This window comes from Astatotilapia calliptera, chromosome 7 (assembly GCF_964374335.1).
Source record: "Astatotilapia calliptera chromosome 7, fAstCal68.1, whole genome shotgun sequence".
NCBI classification, from domain to species: domain Eukaryota; kingdom Metazoa; phylum Chordata; class Actinopteri; order Cichliformes; family Cichlidae; genus Astatotilapia; species Astatotilapia calliptera.
Genome location: NC_137428.1, coordinates 16,697,770 through 16,722,862, shown reverse-complemented (window position 1 = coordinate 16,722,862; position 25,093 = coordinate 16,697,770). Strand labels below are relative to the sequence as shown.

Here is a 25,093-nt window from a genome sequence, read left to right as displayed (position 1 = left end):
TTCTTTTTTTTGGTTTTAATTTTTTTTTATTGCGGACTTGTTATCGTTCAGCATGTTCCGTAATACTTTCATAAATCGTCTCCAATTCTCCAGAATGGTGAAATAATGGCTCTTGTCGGCCACCCGCATTTTACTGTGCTGTAAAAATAATGAAAGTCATATTGCGCTGCGGTTACAGATCTGCACAGGCAAACGGCACAAGTTTGAAGGAGGTCCCGAGATTTTTTCCTTTTCTTTTTTTTCTAAATTGCTATGAATTTTCATTTTTGAGACAGTTTTTGGAGAGCTGCTTTGCTGTGTGCGCGCTTTTTTGGAGCAAAGCCGAGTGTAAACGTAAGGAGATGTTTAGCAAGAGTTGGAATAATTATATTTGTACTTATCAACTCCATATTTCCCGAGCTGAGCCTCCAATGGGGAGGAAAAAACAGAAGAAGTAGGTAATTCAGTTCAGTTATCACCGCTGCCGAGATTCAGTTTGTGATTCCTGAAGCCGAAATAACTAAAAGCCGTGAGAGACAAATACAGTGTTCATAGGGATACACTAATAAATGATCTCAACTTTTTATTTGTTTTTAAAGTTTTTAAAAACTCCTTCTAAATAAGTCTTCTAAATTAAGTAAACAATTAAATGAAGGCTTGTACAAATAAAGATCTTTAATGCAATCATTCGCTGAACTCCCTGTGTGGGAGACGGTACTGCCTCATCTTTAGAGAATCTGCCTCATCTTTACAGAAACTTTACTGAGCGGTGTTTCCTCTTTTATGCACGTATTTATTTATTTATTATATCATTAACTTGTCCGAATAAGATGAACACCCGGAGATCGTTACGCTTTCTTCGTGGGGGACCTTATATACTTTCATGATAAGAGAACCGAAAGTGTTGCATATAGTTTACTGCAATATGGCACAAGAAATTAGATATTTAAATAATATTTAACATATTAAAAAACATAGAAGTGGGAAAAATGATTTAAAAATAAAGGTAAGTGCTGCATATCACACTAAATAAATTTAAGTGGCAACATATATAAATAAATATAAATATTAATGTAATACAGCCTAAAATAATAGCAGTAGTAGACACAATAGGCTATCTGCGGTTAAAATAAATAAATTGAGTGACCTGACCCGGTGAAGGTGTATTTGATTTCCTCACCCTTTCTGCCCCCGTGTGGTGCAGTGACTCTTGTGTTTATGCTGCAAACAACAGACATAAACTCTTGGACAACTTCAGTGCACACAGGAAAACACGAAAGACGTCAAAGTCGAATATTTTATGATTCTTTTATTTAGCAGTAGAAGAGGAGGGGACACAATTTGTTTGGATCAATTTATTTTGCGCCAGTCACATTTTGCCACAGATGTGTCAAATCTACAGTCTGGGTTCTGAGGTAACTGTTTCTGAGGTAATTGCTGCTGAGGTAACTGTGTTGGTGAACGCCACACAGATATGGGATTTGTGCAGAATTCGGAACATACTTGTAAAGTCCTGTTCTTCTTCTTCTTCTTCTTCTTCTTTTGATGTTAATTTACCCCAGCAAAGAGCCTGAAGAAACAGAACTCTTCTAAAGTATACTCTGATAAACTATCCCCGTGTTTGTTTCAGGCAATAGTTTGCATTTCCTCTGCTAACATTTACAGGGCATGTACAGTGAGAACCAAGCACACGATGAGTGGTATGTGTGTGTTCTGTGCCGAATATAAATGTGTGTTTCCAAAACCTTCGAGCCCTCAGACGGAGGGCTGTCCATAAATCTCAATCTGAATGAGGTTTTCTTCCAGGGAGCCTCGTCTTAGTGGAGCTTGTGATTTCAAACATAATCATTATGTGAATGCTCCACGATAACACATGTGCCATAAGCCCAGCTGTACTTATTTTGCTGAGGAATGAAGCGCCACAGATACTGGGGGTGGCAGGGGTGTGGGGGTTATTTCACAGGACATGATCAAATCAATCGCTTTAACGAATCATCTAATGGATCAGTGAGGAAAAGAAAAATCAAAGACAGATGAGTTTCTGGAGAGGTTTATACTCGGCTGCATTTGCCAGAGGAAGGGTTGACGTCTTGGTACGCAGGTGGATATGAACAGGTGGAGCAGGTCTCATCACTGCTCCCCTTTTCGTCTCTTGTCTTCTGTGGGCTATGAGAGAGGGGGAAAGTGTGTGTGTGGGGTAAAATATCACACAGAACATTATAGGCAGATTGAAAGGAAGTGAAGCAGTAGTTTACAAATGTTTACAGGCCCAAATGATGACGCTCAAAGAAAAACCTCAGCGCTTTCTTTAGCTTGTCCCTTGATCGTTCCTCTGTTTGACATTAAAGTTGGGGGTTCATATGAGCAAGGCAACACTTTATGGTTTTCCTAGGTTAAATGTATTTTGCCTGCTGTCTTTTTTTTATTTGACTAAATTGCTTTTCTGGAAGCCTGCTGGGAGTAATTGTTCTAAAACAATGAAAGAAAGTGAAAACTTGTAACTTCCCCGCAAGCCTTAACCTTCAGGCGACCTTTCGGGAATGGAAGGTCACCTGGTGGTTACTGCATGCTGCTGGGATCCTGCAGTTAGTTTTCTTTTTCTTAAAAAAAAAATGTATGACATATGTATTTTTAAACTGGGCAAATATGCTGACCTAAAAATTTTCACATGACAAAATTACCCATGCATGCTGTAAAAGTGTCTTTTAATCGGATGGGGCAGCAGGACGGTTATATTAAAGGATGAGTAGTTATTTGGGGGTTTAGTTGTATTTGAAGAGTTTCAGTCAGGTTTCAGAGCTCATCACAGCACAGAAACAGCTTTAGTGAAGGTTACAAATGATCTTCTTCTGGCCTCTGACAGTGGACTCATCTCTGTGCTTGTCCTGCTAGACCTTAGTGCAGCGTTAGATACTGTTGACCATAATATCCTATTAGAGCGATTAGAACATGCTGTAGGTATTACAGGTACTGCGCTGCAGTGGTTTGTATCATATCTATCTAATAGACTCCAATTTGTGCATGTAAATGGAGAGTCCTCTTCACACACTGAGGTTAATTATGGAGTTCCACAGGGTTCAGTGCTAGGACCAATTCTGTTTACATTATACATGCTTCCCTTAGGCAGCATCATTAGAAGACATAGCATACATTTTCACTGCTATGCAGATGACACCCAGCTCTATCTGTCCATGAAGCCAGATAACACACACCAATTAGTTAAACTGCAGGAATGTCTTAAAGACATAAAGACCTGGATGGCCGCTAACTTTCTGCTTCTTAATTCAGATAAAACTGAGGTTATTGTACTCGGCCCTGAAAATCTTAGAAATATGGTATCTAACCAGATTGTTACTCTGGATGGCATTACCTTGGCCTCCAGTAACGCTGTGAGGAACGCTGGTCGAGGATATGTTGCTGTGAGGACATATCCTCGACCAGGACATGTCCTTCAACGCACATATTAAACAAATATGTAAGACTGCGTTCTTCCATTTGCACAACATCTCTAAAATTAGAAATATCCTGTCTCAGAGTGACGCTGAAAAACTAGTTCATGTATTTATTACTTCCAGGCTGGACTACTGTAACTCATTATTATCAGGATGTCCAAAAAACTCGCTAAAAAGCCTTCAGTTAATCCAAAATGCTGCAGCAAGAGTGCTGACAGGGACTAGAAAGAGAGAGCATATTTCTCCTGTTTTGGCTTCCCTTCATTGGCTTCCTGTTAAATCCAGAATTGAATTCAAAATCCTGCTCCTCACATACAAGGTCTTAAATAATCAGGCCCCATCTTATCGTAATGATCTTGTAGTACCATATCACCCTATTAGAGCACTTTGCTCTGCAGAACTACTTGTTGTTCCTAGAGTATTTAAAAGTAGAATGGGAGGGAGAGCCTTCAGTTTTCAGGCCCCTCTTCTGTGGAACCAGCTTCTAGTTTGGATTCGGGAGACAGAAACTATCTCTACTTTTAAGATTAGGCTTAAAACTTTCCTTTTTGCTAAAGCATATAGTTAGGGCTGGACCAGGTGACCCTAAATCCTCCCTTAGTTATGCTGCAATAGATGTAGGCTGCCACGGATTCCCATGATACATTGAGTTTTTCCTTTCCAGTCACCTTCCTCACTCACTATGTATTAACAGACCTCTCTGCATCGAATCATGTCTGTTATTAACTTCTGTCTCTCTTCCACAGCATGTCTTTTATCCTGTCTTCCTTCTCTCATCCCAACCGGTCGCAGCAGATGGCCCCGCCCCTCCCTGAGCCTGGTTCTGCTGGAGGTTTCTTCCTGTTAAAAGGGAGTTTTTCCTTCCCACTGTCACCAAAGTGCTTGCTCATAGGGGGTCATATGATTGTTGGGTTTTTCTCTGTATCTATGAAGCACCTTGAGGCGACTTTTGTTGTGATTTGGCGCTATATAAATAAAATTGAATTGAATTGAATTGAATTGAATTAATCATTCCAATTTCACTAAGACAGTACTAAGTTTACTTTGTGGAAACAAGCTGAAAAAAATCCATCATTTAGTCACTTTTTCAGAGTTACAAAAACCAGCACTCATGTGCCACATTGCTTAGTAATTTCAGCGGTAATCAACACTGAGGTGTCGACTATCAGAGAGACCTTAATTACGCCATAATTGACTTGGGAGTGCAGTGACGGCCAAGAACCACTTTGGGCTGAGAGAAAAGTGATCTTGTGGCTAGTATGAAATGAACCCTGGCACACAGTGTCTGCTTTAATGAGCTCAGCGAGGAGCTGCAAGTTGTAACGCACTGAAATTCTGACATAAGATTCGCTCTGCCTTTTGTTGGTTTTATCCACTCTAGCCTCGACACGTTGCATATGTACCCATCTTCCAAAGCCAGACCTCTAAAATAACAGCATGTTTAAATAATGGTGAACCCCAGCGGGACTACAGCTGTTCTTCTTCGGGTTATATTCCTCACAATAAGCATGGTTTCCTACCTGTTTGCACGATACACCGCATCATATGGAGGCAGTGCTCCATCAATGTCGTTCACGGAGTTGTCAGTCTGGGACCCATTGGCCTGGCGTGCTTCTTGAGTTTTACCAGTTGACTTAACTAGTACTGGCGTCGGTGATGTAATTGGCAAAAATGGTAAAACTCGGAAGGTGTGCACCATAGGTGTTCCATCGTCGTGAGCCTTCACATGCAAGAAGAAACCTAGGAATAGGAAACCAAGTGCGACTATGGCCAGGAAAGGGCCAATCAGTTGTTTCAGCTCTTCTTGGGGATCTTTGAAGTGAATCCACCAATCAATGCAAGTGTACAGGATAGCCACTATTAGCATTATGCTTCCAGTGTTCATCAGGCATTCTCCAGCCTTGTTGCACCGCAACTGGCTTGCAGTCATCTGAGTTGGGTCATTAGATTTCCCACTGGGATCCTGTGTAGGATTTCCACCCTTTTTTGGTTTTCATTGCAGCCCACTTCCCCACCACCCTTCTCTAAACGGGACCATGCTGTGAATGCAGAGGTATACTGGCTGGAAACTGGATAACAGTGAAGACTCTTATAGGGGACAGGTTACAAATTAACTACTGACCCTGACACCAGCCTCTAGAGACCATGACTTATTAACACAAAGAGAGATTCCTGCATAGAAAATCATCCAACCCCGCCACATATCATTTCACACAGACTCATGTGAAACTGGCTCTGCTGTAATGCATTGCTGATAATCAACAATGGCTTGTGCTGAAGTCTTGCATCTTAAGTGGAAAGGCTTACAACAACATCACCCTGTAGTACAAAGATGAGCTAGTTGTCTAACTACTGAGAGTAACTGCTCCAGCTGCTCCTCCATACTCTACTTTAGGTGTCCATAAGCTTTAGCAGGTCTGTGTCTGTGTGTACTACAGTAATAAAATAAAAAAATAAAAAACACACCTTTGTTCATAAAATTTTCATTCGGAATGCAAACACAGTCACATGCAAACATGTTTTTAGAATTTCAAGCAGTCCTTTCCCCCAGAGGGCAGCTTGAATTTGCCTACTCTGAGCGCATCTACGCTGTGTTGCGTGTAACCAGCCTGTCAGTCACAATGCGAGGATAATGCGCCACTGATGGCAAAGCAAAACAAAGGGTCTTCAGTTGGATAACAACGGACTATCAAACACACAATACCAATAGCTGATTAAATCTAACCTGTGTGTGTATCTGTGTCCTCGAATGTGCGTCTGTCTGTTTACCATAGCCTCAGCTCATTTCACAGATACAAAGGATCCATATGAGCGCAGTGTTTAAAGAACCTCCCAGAATTTAAGCTGCGCAGATTCTTTCAATTAGCAAACTCCAAATATTTATGGAGTGAACATTTCCTCTCTGGAAGGAAGGAAAGTTTTGTGTGTGTGTCTGTCTCCTGTTGACTCACTCTGGGGTGTATTGATCCCCAGGGCTTATGCTTCATTTCACTTCAGCTCTGCCATCATCCTTCAAAAGCATATCTTTGCAGCATTTAGACTGTCACTTTCTATCAGAAATAGTCACAAAGCGGCAATATTCCAAAAGGCTATCCAGAGAAAAGAGGTAAGAAATGATGCCACGCCCATGCAATGGATTATATGCCCACAGATATAAATAGCCCTAATTCATCCATCCTTCCATCATTTCCTGTCTGAAGTCTAAAACACTTTATAGGGTAGAAAACTGATTCATTTCACCTCTTGGGTCTTTCATTTTGTACTAATTGTGTCTTCCAAATGGCGCTAACATGGCAAACATGGTCAAGAGGTCCAGTTTGGTGACTTGGATACGATGAGTTGACACCTACCACTCCTAATAATACATGATCCTAAAGTTACAATGTGTAAAATTTTAATAAGTCAGTGACAGTCACCTATGTCCAATGACAGCGATACTGAGGTGAGATTTTGAGGATATCCTGAACTTTTCTGTTGGAAAGCGCTGCTGTTTTTTGATGTTGTCAGCTGCTGTTAGCCAATGTTAGCAAAACCTTCTTTGAAATAGATCTAACACTGTTGGACTATGACACGATCTGAGAACGCAGAGAATATAGAGAGGTTTATGAGAGGAAACGTATGACACTCAAGCCTAATGTTAGCTGGCATAATGTGCTTATAACTAGCTGCTGTTGTTTAGCTAGCTCGCTGTAAACTGTTTGAAGACGTGAGGTTCATATGCCTAATCTACTGACAATAAGTCATTTTGACAATACCTTGAATAATACGTAAGTTTATTTACACTAATTAAAGTACATTTATGAGTACAGTATTGTTTTCTTCTTTTAATAATAAATGAAAAAAACAGCTGACTGTACCTTTAAGTCTTCAAGTTTGTTGAGTTATTTATCAGGACCTGTATTTTTCATACATATTTGCAATGTGTTGGTTGTCTCTTATATCCTCATCCCAGTTACAGGGCTTTTTGGGAGAGTTTTTCTAATCCAAATTAAGGGTGTACCAAAAGGGACATTTTGTAGAGCTCATTCATTCATCCACCAATTTTCTAACCACTAGCCATTGAGTGAAACTTATAATTTGTGATATTTCTCTATGTAAACTAAATGAGTTTATTTAATCTAAAGGGACAAAGTGCTCCAATATCATTTTTAAAATCTTATAAAAAAAAAAAAGCAACGAAACTGTGATTGTCCTAGGCCGCTAAAGAAGCACGAGAAGAACTGCAATAGGAATAGAGATGTGACTATTTTTCAGTTTTCCCCTCCCCCACATACACACACTAAGACACACATGCGTAAAATGACAAATAGCCTGTGACGTGCCTCTGTGAACATGGCACGAAAGGGCCCACTCCCTTTCCCCAGGGCTAATAAGGCACTGCAGTCTGCTCCTGGGCAGATCTCCCTGCTGAATCCAAATTTTACTACCAATAAAGGAAAAGTCTCATGCGAAACGACGCCTTTATTTCTGTTAGTGTTTGCAGTCGCCAGGTAGCAGAAACACAATAAGTGCACTTCATTATGTTTTCCTGATCCCCCAGGCCCACCGGTTTGCATGACTCAACATCTAAATGTGCAAAGAAGCAGAAAGGAAAAGGACTCACAATTGGTTGATTGGAATTCTGAAATCGGCCAATTACAAAGCTCAATTATATTACTTCCATCTCACATTCAGGTTTTGTTTGTGAAAGAATGCATCTGTGCGAGATACATAATTGAGATACTAGATTCCTATTGTAGCTCTACAGGCTCAGACTAAAAAAAAAGGTAATTGTCTGTTACTGTTAGCTAGACAAAAATTGAAAATTCTTTGTTTTTAGTTTCCTGTCAGATCTGTTATCAAGTTACATTCAATATTTTCTTTGAGAGGGGGAAGCAGTCAACAGAGTTCTGCTTGCTCAGTGGAAAATGTGACAGGTGGCCTCGAATGTGAGTACGACACATTCAGGGTTTGAGTTATTCTTAAAGGTCTCCTGGATTTTGGTACGAGCACGAGAAGAAGAGGGAAGGAATGCATATTGATGCCGTAAACTTACACCATCCTTGTTTATTCAGATGGCTTTTCTCATGGTGAAGAGGGAGATCAAATAGGCACATCAATTATAAATTGTGCATAAATGTTACTGATGTGGCTCTTGCTTTTCGGGATACTAGAATAACTCAGCTCTATGGCTCCAGTGGGCCTTTGGACAAACAGAAGTGTGATGGTGGACAGCAAAAACTAAATGCTCCCTCTGGTCTGATGGTTGCACGGGGCTGTTGTGACGTTAAGTTTCTCACAACCGATACCAGACGCAGACAGCTCGACTGTCTAGAGCAAAAAATGTTCTCCATTCCTTTGACCAAGAGGCAGCCCAGAATATAAATCCTTGTATACGCTTGTCTTCTTTCTTTTCCTTCCTTCTTATTTTTGCTATCGAGATATAATATGGTGCCGACAGTGTTTGAGTAGCACTGGTCAAATGCAATTGAGAACACTATCAATCTTCCCATCCAGCTCTTGGTAAGAGAGCATATTTCCACTCTGCTGTTACCCATTTATTTTTGGACCATTGTTTCAAAGGCTTCAGTTTGGCATTTCCACTGCTGCTACTTTGGTTAGCATTTTAAGCCAGATGTGACCATATCTGGAAAAGTGAGTAGTTTCTCACGTGATTTCATGCGCACTTGATCGAGTTACTCACCATGTTGGACATAATACAGCGTACGGTCACTAGGGAAATATGTCTACTCCCTGACTCGTTGGCGAATTTCGCTACATCAGGCTGAAGATACTGTTCATGAACATGGGCAGGGTAAATACACTACCAAAAAAACTGGTCAAACACTCATTTTATACAATGTAGCAACATTTATTTCCATCCAGAGTTGCATTCATTTTTCCACATTAGCGATGGGAGAGTCGGACTATTGCGTACTCTTCCCCAGCAACTCCCAACAGTTCTCAGCGGGGTTAAGATCTCAACTCTGTGGTGCTCAATCTGTGTATAGAAGTGTATGCAACAGCTCCTGCTCCCTGAACCACTTTTTCACTGTTTGAACCCGCTGAATCCCAGCATTGACATCTGGGAATATTCCCATGTCATCAGGGAAGAAAAAATCCACTGATGGAAAAACTTGGTCAGTCAATATACTCAGGCAGTTAGTTGACCCAATCTTCTATTCACAGCTTCAGTTATGTTTGCCAGCCTAAATATATTAATCAGTAATGAACTATTTGCCTAGTTAAATCCAGGTGGTGATTTTTTTGGGGTCAGGAAGTTTATATAAATCACAACCTGGAAAGTCCTCTAGGCACCACCAGACACAAAGTAATGTGTAATAAGCTAACCACTTTATAAGTGAGCGATGTGTTAATGTGTCCATGTTTGAACTGATCAGATAGTCTGATGACTTTCTTCTGCGAATGGCTGTTTTCTGGGATTTCAGTGAAGCCAGGACATCTCAAGGCTAAGATTTACATTTTTATCCTGCAAGCATGTTTATGAATAAAGATCTTTTTAAAAGCATAAAAATGTCATCAGAGAATTTGCATTACAACAAATGTTTTCCATGTATTACAGTCCACATGGACTATGTTCTTGCATGCAACCAAAGCCTGCTCCAACGGTCAATAGCATTTGGACTACAAGCGCACTGCAAAGGCAAACCAGAAAGCTTCAGGTAAAGTTTCATGTAACACAATGTCAACATAGCTTATTCATATCTATTTCCGGAGATTTGCCATAAACAATTGCTGAACAGGATAGTGCCCACTTTTCAGTCAAAGCTGCAGTGCCTTTTATTTTGCATATTTTAAACTTCAATAGAAATTAAATAAATCATTAAAAAAAAAGACCGAAAAAAAAAAAGCGATTGAGTCACCCAAACATTGATGGGGACCTACAGTTTCTGGGACAGACTGGCTTCCTTTTTCATTTGGTTGCCACAAATAGACATTTTCTTTCTCCCTGAAGACATCAAGCTGTTCCAAAGTGCTCTCCCTCTCACATTATTAGTCTTCCTACCTGTTACAGCCCGCACACACACACACACACACACACACACACACACACACACACACACACACACACACCCACAGAGAGATCCGCTGATCCACTCTTGCTGTATACATCGTCTGGCCACACACAAGAGTCTACATATGGACCAACACACTTTTTGGATATAATTTCAGATCACATATCTTACTTTGGCCCTTCAGAAAATAACATCATACACAAGAGACCCTAAGATCTTTTCCTCTGTGTCTGAGTGAGGCGGACAGGGGGAGGCAGAGTCAACACTGATGGCTCGCACATGTGGCTGTGAAACAGGCAGCTCAGAGGCTGTATTTCAAACAGCAAGGAGGAGGTCTTCAGGCAGAGAGACACAAGGGATGACTGAGTGTGTAAATACGCACAAGGTGTTGATGTAGTGTCGAGTGTGTGCGTACAGTCATGCCTGCATCCTTCTAAGCACTGCATAAGGAAGTAATAACGCATGTAACCAGGTCCTTTATCTCATGCTCATCTTGCATCCTGATAGTTTTAATATAAACTTTTTGACATGGATTTTGGTTTTTCTCTTGCAATGCTAGATAGATGGGGTAAGGGTTGCAGGCTTTACAGAGCCATTTCAGTCAAAGACTACCTCCTCCCCCCGGGCACTGTATTTATCAGTTCAAGTCAATGCAGTGTCATTTTCACATCTTTCAGCCTTCATACTGAGCTCAAATTTCCACTAAAGCACACCCATCTGTCTCAGCACCAAAGAATAAAATGTTCACAGGAGGTTTGCTTATTACTGTGAGAACAGATCATACTCGTCTCAAAAGAGGTGTTTCTATTTGGCATTAAAATGGGATTTTTCGATAGTTTAATGGTTTGACATTGTATGGTAGTGAAGTTGCAGTAATTATCTAAAGTAAGTACATTTGCCAAATAGAGGCATGCAAATTTAAACATAAGATTATTAAGATTTTCTGTTTTAATTCCAGGAGTTTATCAAAAGTACTGAATTACATTTATATCTATCTATCTATCTATCTATCTATATATATACATATATATATATATATTTTTTTATAATGAACAAACAAAAATAATTTTCATATAACAGTACATTTCTAATACTTGACTGCATTCATTGCAGTCAATGACTACACAAGCCTAGAGAGAAGACCCAACCGGTCGCAGCAGATGGCCCCGCCCCTCCCTGAGCCTGGTTCTGCCGGAGGTTTCTTCCTGTTAAAACAGAGTTTTTCCTTCCCACTGTCACCAAAGTGCTTGCTCATAGGGGGTTATATGATTGTTGGGTTTTTCTCTGTATGTATTATTGTAGGTTCTACCTTACAATTTAAAGTGCCTTGAGGAGACTGTTGTTGTGATTTGGCGCTATATAAATAAAATAGAATTGAATAGAATCTATTAACATCACCAAATGCTGCATTTCCTCCCTGACGACGTTCTGTCAAGACTTTGGTCAGATTGAACAGCACAATCTGTCTCATGAGGCATCGATGGACTGAACTCCTTTATATCTTATCCCTCACAAATACCAACGCATGACAATAATTTTAAAAAAGGAGAGTAAAAATAACTAAAACTAACTATGCTAACTAAATGCACTGCAAAACCCTACATTCACACGTGTCAGTTTGAGTAAATACAATAATCAAGAAGTCGCACGGGACACATTTAAAGTAGTCATTTTCATATATTTGTATATGTTCATATATTATACATTTAATACAGGCACAATAAGAAATCATAAAATAGAGACAAAAAGTGGCAGAAATATTGGTAAAAACATATGAGAATCATTTACACAATCTTGCTCTTTTTAAACTCTGTCTGATACAACAAATAAAGAAAAAGAGTGGAAAGTGACCATAAAAGGAGCTTTGGGGGTACAATTTGAGTGTTTTAGGGACAGCAAGAACCAGCTTGCTGACACTGAATGCAGAATCTCCCTACTCTTTTTTTTTTTTTTTTAAACCAATGATACAACTAATTCAGAGGGAACACAGTGTGACACGCGATAGTACAATTCCAGGACTTTGTGTAAACTCATTTCAAATGCCTTCAAAATATTTGGCTTATTAAAGAGTCAGGTACAAAATTTATTTCTACAAACACTTAAATGAGTTTTCCTAATCTATTTAGGAAGTTAATCTTAAAGGCATTAAGAGTCAAAACTAAAAAAAAAGATGATTACATGAATCACCCTGGCCAGATATGATGACTGAAATAAAATAATCCTTCTATTTCTACAAGTTGCGAGACACTTAAATCAAGTATCATCATGAGCCTAAAACACCTGTAAACCAGTCAAAATCTACAATGAACCCGGTTCATTAGCACTGAGGACACAGTCGTATCTGAGAGGTCAGTTGGCCACGTGTTGCACAGTGTATCAATCTCCTCTCATTAAAGGTTTCAATAATTTTCAATCACAGCTTTCAGGCAATTTATCATTCATTCCTCCAAACATATCACATTCCAACACATTAACCAATTTCAGGACCATGCCAAGGATGAAGTCGACAGGGGAGGGGGGAAAAACAAGAAGAACAAAGGGCAAAATATTCAGTTAAGAAGTAAAACAGCCTCTACAGCACTATTCCTCCATTAGTAAAAGACAAGAAAGAAGCACCAAGAGTCAGTTGTGGCCATTTCCCCACACATCCACGTGTTGTTCACAGCTACAAGACGCTGTACTTTCCCCCCAGCTCACTCTGGGTAAGAAGCAGGACAGGCCAGTGATGTGCGACAGAGGCAACGGCAGTGCTGTGTGACAGTATCACTAGATTACTTGGTATTAAGTAATCATGATAAGGCATTTCAATCATTAATTTGGCCTCAAGGTGCTACTTTTCACCAACATCGTCTGCTGTGTGGTGAGAGTAAGAGATCGGATGAGCTTCAAAGGCTAAAAATTGATAAAAGAGTACAATGATTAAACTCAGTCCAAATGATCATTCGTTTCTGGAAGACACGTTACAAAGCGGAGACGTTTTCCCTTCGATATCCAAATAAAAGAGTAAAAAAAACAAACAAAAACATAAATGGCACGTTGTTGGTGCTATTCTCAATGACAGGAAATGAAAGGAACAGATAAAAGTTAGATTCAGGCACATTTCAATACTAACACAGAAGTATGTTAAAAAATAAATCACTGGCAGCTCTTACAAAAGCTGCCAACTTCAATTTAGAGAAATGTCCCTTGATTCTTTTTTATATCTATCTATATATAGATAGATAAAACATATGACTTTTGACACAATGTTTTACAGTCAATTAAAAGGCTTAAAAACACAAGGCATGACTAAAAGGGGGGTTTACAAAGGAAAATGTTAAAAAATTTTAAATAAGCACACTGACAGCGGTAAGGGTGATTGTTCAAAAGGACTCTGATATTCAACCACAGAGAAATGCAGCTTCAAACCCCAAACACTAACAGAATTTTTTTGCCTGTTGTTCCACAGTATAAGAGGAGGCACTGAGGTCAGATCATTATTGGTTTTGCTTCTTTCTTTTTTTTTTTGCATTTTCCGAAAGCAAAATATTTTATAAAGATTAAGCCTGTGCTGCAAGTCTGCGAGTTCAGATTTTACCTTCATTGCACCAGTTTAAAAAAAAAAAGTGAAAGTGAAGAAGCTGATTTGTGAGCCGAGTCAAAGGTGGTCGAGCAGAATATTCAGCATTATTATTTACAGTTTGGACAGAGAAAGAGAGAAATTGTTTTCTTTTATATTCCTTACAGGTTCTTGGAAATTATATATAAGAGCAAAAAGAGCATCTGAAAGGTTGTTAGTGCACTTTTTTTCTGTTTTTTATGATTTCAAATACAACATAGAGCCATAAACTGTTTCTGACTATACAAAAAAGGATTTGATCGGAAAGAATTATTAGACTTATCTACACATTTCCTGAAATCTCATCTTAGTTTTCTTTTCTTTTTAACAGTGTTCAATACTCAGTGCTGTTTAGTTTTGTAGTGAGAGTCTCGCTTCCTGGGTGTGACAGGAGGTGATCCAGAGGTTCAGGGGGCCTTTGCGAGTGAGTCGGCAGGTTTTGCTCTTGGGTTTCTTGGCGACCGCGATGATGGGTCACCTCAGCAATCTGCCATATAACGCCCTGTGGACAAAAGATGTGAAATTTGAGTCATTAAATAGTGCCACCTAGTACATGTAGACCATCAAGCTTTTTACACACCTGTGGCAAATCTCTTCTTGCTGAGGGAAAGTCTGTATCCGGCCCCCTGCAGCTCCATGTCCACTCCTGACAGGGTGCTCCCCTCATTCATAAACTGCACTGCCAGAGTGGAGGGGTGCGATGGGCCATTTGACAGTTCAAACTTGGCCCTCAGGGACCCGGCACCTAGAATCAAACACAAACGAGTAGGCTCACTTACAAGGGACTGATCCAGTTCTAGTGCTTGCTGCAGGATTTTGCACAAACTTTGATGCAAAACATTCATAAACTCAAAAAAAGATTTCTTACCATCGTTTTCAGACTTTTCTGAGATGTCAGTCAGCCTCCACAGACACTTACTCTGCTCTGAATTCCTAAAAATGGAATAAGGAAATAACACCCTATAACATCACGCTTTAATGATTGTAGCGTATGTATGTATATTTGTGTGCGTCTTTCTCCTCCTAGATAAGCAGACCAATCTTGATGAAACTTTGCATAAACACTGCCCGGAGCATTGAAAGTGGCATCATCTATATGGTATATACAAATATTTTATACAAATCAAACTATTGTGTATATTTGTACATTGTTTGTTTGTCGACTTTTAGTGTGTGCGTGCTACCTTGATTTAGTTTGTGGATGGTCTATGTTTCTTCCACATCGTATTTTCACAGACAATGCAAATTTTTAATCTTCTAATCATCTATATTGATGATTTATCGTTAATTTTACAATAATATTTACATTATTTTGATTCATTTTTCATATTACATATTTATATTCTGACAAAATATCCCATCTGACAATCCATGTAAGACTTCTGTGCCATTGCATGACTAAAGTGCCACAACGGCGGCAGTATCATAGCAACAACAGGAGGGGGGTGCAAGTCAATCAATACTGCTGGCCCATAACAATTACATGTTGCTCTCCTGCTAACGGTGCCAAGAGGCACTACGTCTCACCATATGGAGTTAGGCAGAGACTGCATGTTGGTGACTCCTCCATCAACAGGCACTAAGATCTGTACGTTGGTGAGTGGACTGGGTGAGTCCATGGACTCGGGGTTGTAGCGGTAGTCTATCCGCAGGTCCGTTGTACTTGCTGTACATTTCCAGTATACGGCCAGGTTTAGCGGGGTGGAATGGATCCCATCAGACATCACCTGGACACATCAATAAAGAATATGTAGCAATTTTTCCACAATATTACATCTCTGTGTGTTATCCATTTGTTGGACTGCTATGATGCTAGTTTTTAAGGAAGTGTTTTTAAAAATGCTCTAAGTATTGGTATGCAATGTTCTATGACCACAGTAACCCACACCAGGGTGACCACCACCGACAGGTTCAGTGGATTAACACTGATCGTGTCGTGATGATGCAATGCTTTGCTGAGAAATGTTGGATTCTGAAGTCTTTTTCTTCTCTTTCAGAAAGAAAAGTCTTAGCCTGAAATACAATTATCATATCTGGTTTATTTTTTTCATGCAGTTCTTGCTGACTGACCTGGTATTTCAGGATGTCTACATTATAGTAGGAAGCTGAAGGACTCTGTTCTGAGGCTTTTCTGAGGTAGGACGTCAGTGCTTGCATGTTGAACCAGAAATCCTTGGAATCTGAGTCACTTTGAGAGGGATCACTAGAAAAAAGCAAAACAGTCAGAAAGATGAATACACACACATACACACAAGTAATAATAATCACAGGCTCAATTATTCATTGCGCTTCTTGGCTTTGTGTGTAGAGCTCCAACAGCTTGGAAAAAATGACCCTGTTATATCCAACCAGCTACTAAATCATGAATTCCATTTGATTCAATTAGTCCTGCCATGTGGTCTGAGGATAACCGAGAGGAACCAGAGCGGGAAATGTTCAAATAAACAGAAAAAAGATGTGGTTCTTCATTAATTTTCGGGAACAATACACTTTTAAAATAGAAGCAACTAATTTGGTACCTTATTGAAGCTTTAATTAAAAAGCTTTGCCTGAGACTGAAGAAGTAAGATGTGGAATAAGATGTTGAACAAATAAAGTGTTGAATGAGCACTGTCTGTGACCTTTTTTTTGTCCTTTGCCATTTAAGGCATCTTTTTGAAGAGACACAGGCTGCTGAGAACCTGGCTGTCTGGTGGAAAATACTTCCCTGACAGCTTAATACTAGGTTCATGTCAGATTACTAATTGAATTTCCTCTCACTGACGCAGACTGCATTTCCGTGATTCTCGCTCATATCACCGAGTCCAAGGTCCTCTTTCACTCTATCACTGTCAAGTTATCGATTCAACAGCTCAGCTAAGATGGTTAATTATAAAGCAAAACAAAACCGGGTTGTACTTTAGCTTTTTCTCGATACCTCACCTGTATAACAGCTGTTGGTTGGGTAGGATCTGCTCCAGCCTGCTGGTGTTCTTCAGCTTGAAGGTGAGGACGGCTGGGGAGGGGTTGGTAGTGAACACCTTGATGATGCCCATTGGAAACGACAGTGTCATGTCTCCAGTGATCTTCACAATGCACCTGTAGAAAACCACCAATGGTTTAGCATGTTAAGCTGAAGTGAACTTTTTAATAGAGACTTTTTCCCAAAGTGCACAACAGTCGCATGTAAAACCAGTAGGACCAACATGGCTCCTAACTTTTTTCATCAAATACTACTATTGTCTTTAATATTTAATTATTTTAAGCTAACAACTTGTTTTGTAATGGTAGTTTTACTTTTAATTAAAAAGTAATTTTATTCATAATTTCAGCTAGCTAATTTACATTGTTTATCCATTAGGTTTAGCAAACTGTTTAATTTGTACACTTAGCTAACAATTTAAATGCTAACCACATTTAATTTTTGGGGGGAATTTTTGTTTAAAAACTCCAAAAAACAAATGTACTCAATTTCATATATTAAAATTTAAGCTAGCTATTAAATGACTTAAGTCTACCAAATAAAACGTGGAGCGACCCACTGTGGTGACCCTTTGCAACTGTGGAGCAGCTGAAAAATTAGCTTTTTATCCATCAAGTTTAACTAACTAGGGCAGGGATAGCTCAGTAGGTAGAGTGGTGGCCTCATGATCGGAAGGTCGGGGTTTCGACTCCACTGAACGGCTACCCTGAGGTACCCCTGAGCAAGGTACCGTCCCTACACACCGCTCCCCGGGCGCTGCACTGGTGGCTGCCCACTGCTTCACTGGGTGAATGGGTTAAATGCAGAGGAACTATTTCCCTATGGGGACTAACACGCACACTTTTTTTTTAAACAATATATTCTTTTTACTCATAATTTTGGCTAACTGTTGATGCCTAACACTAGAGTAGCAAGTCCCGCAACTTGCGACTATAAAAATAATATATATATTGGTAGATGAACTGAATTTTTTGCTGTCAGAGACTGACTGCAAAAATCTGTCACCAAACAAATGTGGCCGACTGCAATCACTCTCAGAAAAACTGGCAAAGGTTTGCTAATAATTGCAGTCTATCAATTTAATAAATGCTTACAGACTGCTGACATGTTACATTGGAGCCAGTATGCAGTAATGACTGCAACTCAATAAAGGGACTCAACTCAATTAGTTGCCAAATAGTTAAATTCTGGCTCTATTCCTACAGAAAAGCTGCCAAAAAGCCATGTCATTTTGCAGTGAAATTGCACGTCAAAATGTCAGTATTTATATCTGTGAAAGCACACTATTGGCTAACAATTAAAAGGTTGGCTAAATTCTTTGTGAACTATTTAAATCATTCATTCAGATTTTTTCCACTACATCATCACATCCTCCTAAATAATTCTTCTTGGCCACTACTATTTATTGCTCATCCATTACTGTTAGTTACTATTACTGTTTTTGCTTAGTTCTTCAAATAAATCCACAAAAATGGACCGCACATCACTGCAAACAGATTATGATTTATACAACCATCACCAACACGCCATCATAACAATTATCATTTTAACTTTCTGGTACATAACATTACAGACAGCCCAAAATGAGTTACAAGCTGTGTAGAAGTCCTTGAGGAACATCTTTAACACAGAGTTCATCTGTTAGTTTTTTGATTATTCTACGAGTCACCAAAAAGCTAGAAAACTTCAAAACGAGCAGCCCCCTGGTTTTGTACACCAGCCAAAGATTTTCTATTTATTTTAATCTAATAATATAAAATTTAAAGATACACCTTTGAGAACCTGGAATTAGCAAATGTATTCAATTATCTAATCATTTCTTTAATATAAAAAAAATCTACAAATGACAAATTTAGTCCAGTTGCAGGTCTTTCTTTAGCACTAGTAATTCATGTTTTAAATAACCACAACAACGAAAGCTCTATCAAAGACAGGAATAGCTTGCAAACATTTTTTTGTGTAAAACCATGTCACGGCTTGTTAAAAGAATATTTTTCTCTTTAATGTATATTCCTGTTGGAGATTTGTGTTTCAGAAATTCTATATACTTTGAGGCTCTAATGTAGAGCCAGTGTAGGGGTGAGAGGTGTATACTTTTAGCAGAAGTCTGGCCTAAGTTGTGGTGGTAATGGCCCACAGTAGGTCTCAACCTTGTACTCCATCTCTGCTCCATTGCTTATGAAATGTTCCATTTGCTAATCCCTGCAAAAATAAGCCTTCTGCACAGCAGCAATTTAACAGCAGTTAACCAATAAAAGGCTGTATGTTTTCTCTGCCCCAGACTATAATCTGCTCCACGGAGGTTATCCACTCTGAAAGAATGGTGTCAGACTAACGCAAAACATTCCACACATGCAGAGCCAACGGGAGATAACACTCAGCAAAACGCAAGTCCAAAGGCTCATGGAGTGTGTACTGCACATTTGGCTAGGTACAACCATGTATACCACTGTGTACTGTATAACTCACAGCACCAACTTGAACATGTTATTGTTCAACTTCAAATAAAAACAATGTCTGTATGACCGCAGGACCAAGTCCGGGTCTTGGAGCAGCAGGAGGTCATGTGAGACTCACTTAGTGGGATCAGCTCCTTTGAAGTAAGCATTAACCGATTCTGTGAAGGCCACAGCAATGGGCAAAGCATCTTGGGATGCCAGGGTCACAGGGCTGGGACCGCGAGACGTCCCTGAGAACGAGAAAGGCACAGAGTTAGAGGTCTGTTGACTCAGCTGCAGATCAGACTTACACAAGAGTCCCAAAGCTCACATCAGAATTAGGAATTTTTGATCATGCAAAGGTGCACTATATAATTATTGCATTTCATAAGGTCAGCCATCATACACTGCAAATCAGTATATTTAGTTATTTTTCAGTAAGAGGATGGGAGATTGTTTAGATGCTTGTGGTGCTTACGTTAAAATACTATAAGTAATAAGTACTATTAGGCAGTCAGGACAATCTTAGACAGCAGTCAAGTTATTCCTCGCTATATCACTTTAACAAACAAATATTTATCAGGTTAGGAGCTGATCCTGACAAATGTGAGAATCAGGTTTAAAATGTCAAAAACAAAACTCACAAACAAGACAGAAAACTGCAACCACGGCAAAGCAAGAGATTGGACTGTCCATCCATCCGGCCCATTCAGCAGACTGGTGTTAGTTTTAGCTAAGAGCCCGCTAATATGAACTTCAACCATACCTGCTGGAGTTTCACACCGCTTCTCAAAGGTAGGCAGCTTCGCTATGAACATATCATCCTCTTTATGCCGAATTAAAGGCATAAAAGAGGGAAAAGAGGAGATACACAAAACCCAGAGAGAAGAAATGTGAGGAAGTGATGCAAAGCACAGTTCCTATATATGTAATGATGGCAGGTGAGCCCTGAGCTGATCAGTCTGATATAACTGCATATAAAGATGATAAAAGTCAGTGTAATGCATGTAGAGTAAACCCACAGTGGTAGGAGGCAGGAAAAAAAAAAGGAAGACTCACTTTGGTTTAGTGGAAAGAAAGGAGAGAGGGAGAGCAACTCTGGCTCTGGGGAGGAGAGGGGGAGAGCAAAGGTGTGCTCAGCTCCTGTAAGGAGAGGAGTGAATGAAGGAAAGCGAGGGCGGGGGGATGACAGTGTACACTGTACTGCAAAGACAAAAGGATGTGACAGACTGGTGAGGAGCTGAAGAAAAGGAGGATAAAAGAAAAATTATTACAAGAAAGAGCCTTTAAATACGTGTATACTGAGGGAGCGTTCCTACCGACAGTGGGGGTGTTGCCAGCACTGAGTGAGGCGTTGGAGGACAAAGAGGAAGAGCTCTCTGCCCGGGCGAGGGGTGCAGTCGGAGTAGGGCTAGATGCTTTAGGTGGACTGAATGGCCTTACCTGCGTTAAAGGGATTCGGATAGATGCCTTTTAGAATATATGGATATAATTTGAACAGCAATAAATGTATGCAACACATATGTTTCCATTACAATTTCATTGATTCCTGTGAGTTTTCCAGCCGGGAGTTTGGGCCTGGAGGAGGGTCGTGGAGGAGGCACCAAGGCTCCAGGTGCCAGAGGGGTTGTAGGTCGGTTTGGTACTGGCACTAAACACAGAAACACATATTTGTTCTGGTCAGTGCTACTTAAACTGCATGAAAACTGGGTATGAAAAAACATCTTTATACTGCATGAAATTCATACAGTTAGATACAGCAAACTCATGCAGCATGACCTCTTTTTTTTTTTTTTAACACACAAGTGCAAAAAAATTAAAATTAAATAGCAAAAACAACAGAAAACAAGTAAAAGACATTCCAAAATAAATGGCACAAAATAAACCCAAAGACAAACAAGCAAACGGAGTCATGAGTTACACAAAATAACACAAAAAAACAGAAAACATTTGCAAATAACATGTAACCTCCACACTTAATCATAAAATAAATAAGAACTTACATTTAAATAAAAAGAAAATATTAAAATAATCTAGCAAACCTCAGGCAAAAGGCAGCAGTTTCTAGCAGCAGTTACCATTGAATATTTTGCTTGTTGGAGCTGCAGCCCTATCTGTAATCCCAGAGAAGACATCAGTGAAAGAGAGGCTGCTGTCATCTCGGCTGCTCGCTGCTTTGTAGAAGGCATCAGCAGACTCATCGGACAGGAAGTGACCTGACCTACTGGAACCTGACTGTTTTTTTTGAAGCTCCTTCACAGATGACCCAGAGCTCTGACAGCGAGGTGGAGGTGGAGCAAAATTATCACTGAAGGCAATCCACTGGCTCTGGGCCCAGGAAACAGAGGAGAAGGTGTCTGCGCTCTTTGGAGGGCTGGGTGTGTCTGAGTTTTTGATGGGGTCGACTGGCTCAGTTGGCCGGGTGATGGGGGCACTCTGGGCCCTCGCCGGTACGGGCTTAAGTGCTTGAAAAGGGTTTTCTGGTGAATCCCAGGGAGAGGACGTAGATGACGAGAAAGAGTAAACATCTTTGGACTGCTGGCTCTCTGCCAAGGGAGGGTAGCGCTCCCGTTGTGGCACTGTCTCAGCTGAAGGGGGCAACGTGATTGACAGTGGGAGGGTAAACATGACAAATGCAAAGTGGTTGGGTTTAGACGGACAGACAGCAGATATACTCTAATGCACAGTTAACAGTAATAAACTGCATATTTTATTACTTACTATTTATATTTTATAAATATTTTAACAAAAATCAAATATAAAATGTTACCGTTAACAGGTATTTGTATTATTATTCTTATAGTTAGAAAAAATGTGAGAATAGGACACACACACACACACACACACACACAAAACATACCAGCATGATTTAGTATGTGTTCAAAGTAGCATCAAGTCAATCAGCTGAGAATGGGGACATTATCTATGCATTGCAATCTGAACAATAACTTGAAATTGAGCAAATTTTAAACGTTTTTTTAACTGTTTTTTCTGTCGACTGACTAATCAGACACACTGAGCCTATCATTAGTTCACGTTGGACATTAAGTCAGGCTTAGCTGACCACAATCCCGGCCCACATCAGCTGATGGCTCAGCTGATACCAATCAGCATCCAACTGGCAAATCTCATTTACGACACTCTGTATAAGCTGCTTTACCATGATGCACACTCCGAGCTGCTTTGCAACCCACCCTGACCCCAGCTCCTCCTTTCATGCTGTGTCTGACTTCATCAGTGTCAAGCTCTGATGTCATTGTCTCCTTTTCTGTGCTGTACTGTAGCCTTGCTGCTCTCTTCACCTCCAACTTCAGATGTAAGTGCCTGGATGTGTGGGGAGGTCTCAGGACAGAGTCAAACACCAAATAAATTACTGCTGGTGGAAATAAGTAGGTTGTTTTGACTATAGAGGCCCTGACTGAACATTTGGCTGTTTTGTGATGCAATCTTGTTCCTGAAATAAATCTTAACTTTGCATCATGTTAATGAGACCACTTTGGCACTGTCATTGTACCTGTATATGATTGTTTAACCATACAGCAAAGAATACGGAGAGACTTATTTTGTGTAACGGCTCAGACACCCAGGAGTAAGAAGAAAAACAACTTTCTTGCAACAAGCAAAAATCGGGGGTTGCACAGCAATTTCATTGAGGTTTTTGTTGCTGTTGCCTGTCTCATTGGAATGGGGGACTCCGCTTAACCGGCTGATAGTTAGTTGTATTCTGGTTACATTCTTATATAAAAGTAAGGTTGCAAAGCTCCTGTGTCATCTTGCCATAAATTTTGGTCATGCCACAGCCTCCTATCACTGTTTTCCATAGTGTGACTGTAGCACAACGACGCTTTTATGCCTGCTGTGTGGTCCCTGGCGAGTTGCACCATACAACAGTTAAGTTAACATTAAATAATGTTACTCCGGCTTTCACAAGCTACCATTTCAGCTGGTTGCACAACTCTCGATTTTTCTAGCCTGGCATGATGTGCTGCTGCCGACAAAGCGGTGGGTATACCAAGACTTTAATGATCCAAAATGAAAAACTAATTTTAAAGTGTAACCAATTTAAATTTATGCTCTCTCTAAATTCAATGATCTTTTGACACATAACGTATTAACTTGTGAAAGTTAATGCATATCTTTTTTTCTCCACAAAAGAAGTGATTCATCTGCTTTCACAAGTTAATACATGACTTTTTGTTGACATGAAAAGCATCTACAATTGATATTAAGAATTACAGTGGAAGAACAAGCAGGCAGTAAAATGTCTATTTTTTGAGGACTGTAAATTGTAAATGTGAGAATATATGAAAGCTGTTTTTTATGACTCCAATGTCTTTTTTTTTTTTGCATCCAGCTTTTAATTAAAGTAAAGAAAGTCTGGAGAAAAAAAAAAGAATTACAGTGGCTTGCAAAAGTATTCGGCCCCCTTGAACTTTCCCACATTTTGTCACATTACAGCCACAAACATGAATCAATTTTATTGGAATTCCACGTGAAAGACAAATACAAAGTGGTGTACACTTGAGAAGTGGAACGAAAATCAGACATGATTCCAAACATTTTCTACAAATAAATAACTGAAAAGTGGGGTGTGCGTAATCATTCAGCCCCCTGAGTCAATACTTTGTAGAACCACCTTTTGCTGCAGTTACAGCTGCCAGTCTTGTAGGGTTTGTCTCTACCAGCTTTGCACATCTAGAGACTGAAATCTTTGCCCATTCTTCTTTGCAAAACAGCTCCAGCTCAGTCAGATTAGATGGACAGCATTTGTGAACAGCAGTTTTTAGATCTTGCCACAGATTCTTGATTGGATTTAGATCTGGACTTTGACTAACACATGGACATGTTTTGTTTTAAATCATTCCATTGTTGCCCTGGCTTTATGTTTAGGGTCATTGTCCTGCTGGAAGTTGCAACCTCCGCCCCAGTCTCAAGTCTTTTGCAGACTCCAAGAGGTTTTCTTCCAAGATTGCCCTTTATTTGGCTCCATCCATCTTCCCATCAACTCTGACCAGCTTCCCTGTCCCTGCTGAAGAGAAGCACCCCCAGAGCGTGATGCTGCCACCACCATATTTGACAGTGGGGATGGTGTGTTCAGAGTGATGTGCAGTGTTAGTTTTCCGCCACACACAGCGTTTTGCATTTTGGACAAAAAGTTCCATTCTGGTCTCATCTGACCAGAGCACCTTCTTCCACATGTTTGCTGTGTCCCCCACATGGCTTGTGGCAAACTGCAAACGGGACTTCTTATGGTTTTCTGTTAACAATGGCTTTCTTCTTGCCACTCTTCCATAAAGGCCAACTTTGTGCAGTGCACGACTAATAGTTGTCCTATGGACAGATTCCCCTACCTGAGCTGTAGATCTCTGCAGCTCGTCCAGAGTCACCATGGGCCTCTTGGCTGCATTTCTGATCAGCGCTCTCCTTGTTCGGCCTGTGAGTTTAGGTGGACGGCCTTGTCTTGGTAGCTTTACAGTTGTGCCATACTCCTTCCATTTCTGAATGATCGCTTGAACAGTGCTCCGTGGGATGTTCAAGGCTTGGGAAATCTTTTTGTAGCCTAAGCCTGCTTTAAATTTCTCAATAACTTTATCCCTGACCTGTCTGCTGTGTTCTTTGGACTTCATGGTGCTGTTGCTCTTAGACAA

The 25,093-nt window shown here is 40.1% G+C and overlaps 1 protein-coding gene and 1 long non-coding RNA gene across 11 annotated transcripts in view; both read right to left on the bottom strand.

The window, feature by feature from the left end:
• Positions 1-1,268: 1,268 nt before the first annotated feature.
• LOC145429978 (uncharacterized) lies at positions 1,269-5,496 on the bottom strand. The gene is made up of 2 exons (XR_013910339.1): positions 4,952-5,496; positions 1,269-2,145 (listed from the first exon to the last, which is right to left on the bottom strand). It is a non-coding gene; the product is annotated as an uncharacterized LOC145429978 (long non-coding RNA).
• Positions 5,497-12,104: 6,608 nt separating this feature from the next.
• Positions 12,105-25,093, bottom strand: part of fcho2 (FCH and mu domain containing endocytic adaptor 2) — a 50,368-nt gene continuing 37,379 nt past the window's right edge. For 4 of the 10 annotated variants that reach the window (XM_080303523.1, XM_026173272.2, XM_080303521.1 and 1 more), the window contains 12 exons: positions 21,524-22,033; positions 20,981-21,096; positions 20,765-20,888; positions 20,505-20,648; positions 20,212-20,271; positions 19,585-19,696; positions 16,968-17,123; positions 16,116-16,248; positions 15,573-15,772; positions 14,914-14,978; positions 14,626-14,790; positions 12,105-14,547 (listed from right to left, as the gene is read on the bottom strand). In XM_080303523.1, the coding sequence (XP_080159649.1) occupies positions 14,525-14,547; positions 14,626-14,790; positions 14,914-14,978; positions 15,573-15,772; positions 16,116-16,248; positions 16,968-17,123; positions 19,585-19,696; positions 20,212-20,271; positions 20,505-20,648; positions 20,765-20,888; positions 20,981-21,096; positions 21,524-22,033 (1,808 nt within the window). In that variant the 3' untranslated portion in view covers positions 12,105-14,524. The remainder of the gene's footprint in view (positions 14,548-14,625; positions 14,791-14,913; positions 14,979-15,572; positions 15,773-16,115; positions 16,249-16,967; positions 17,124-19,584; positions 19,697-20,211; positions 20,272-20,504; positions 20,649-20,764; positions 20,889-20,980; positions 21,097-21,523; positions 22,034-25,093) is intronic. The other 6 variants (XM_080303527.1, XM_080303528.1, XM_080303524.1 and 3 more) reach the window with 5 other exon arrangements.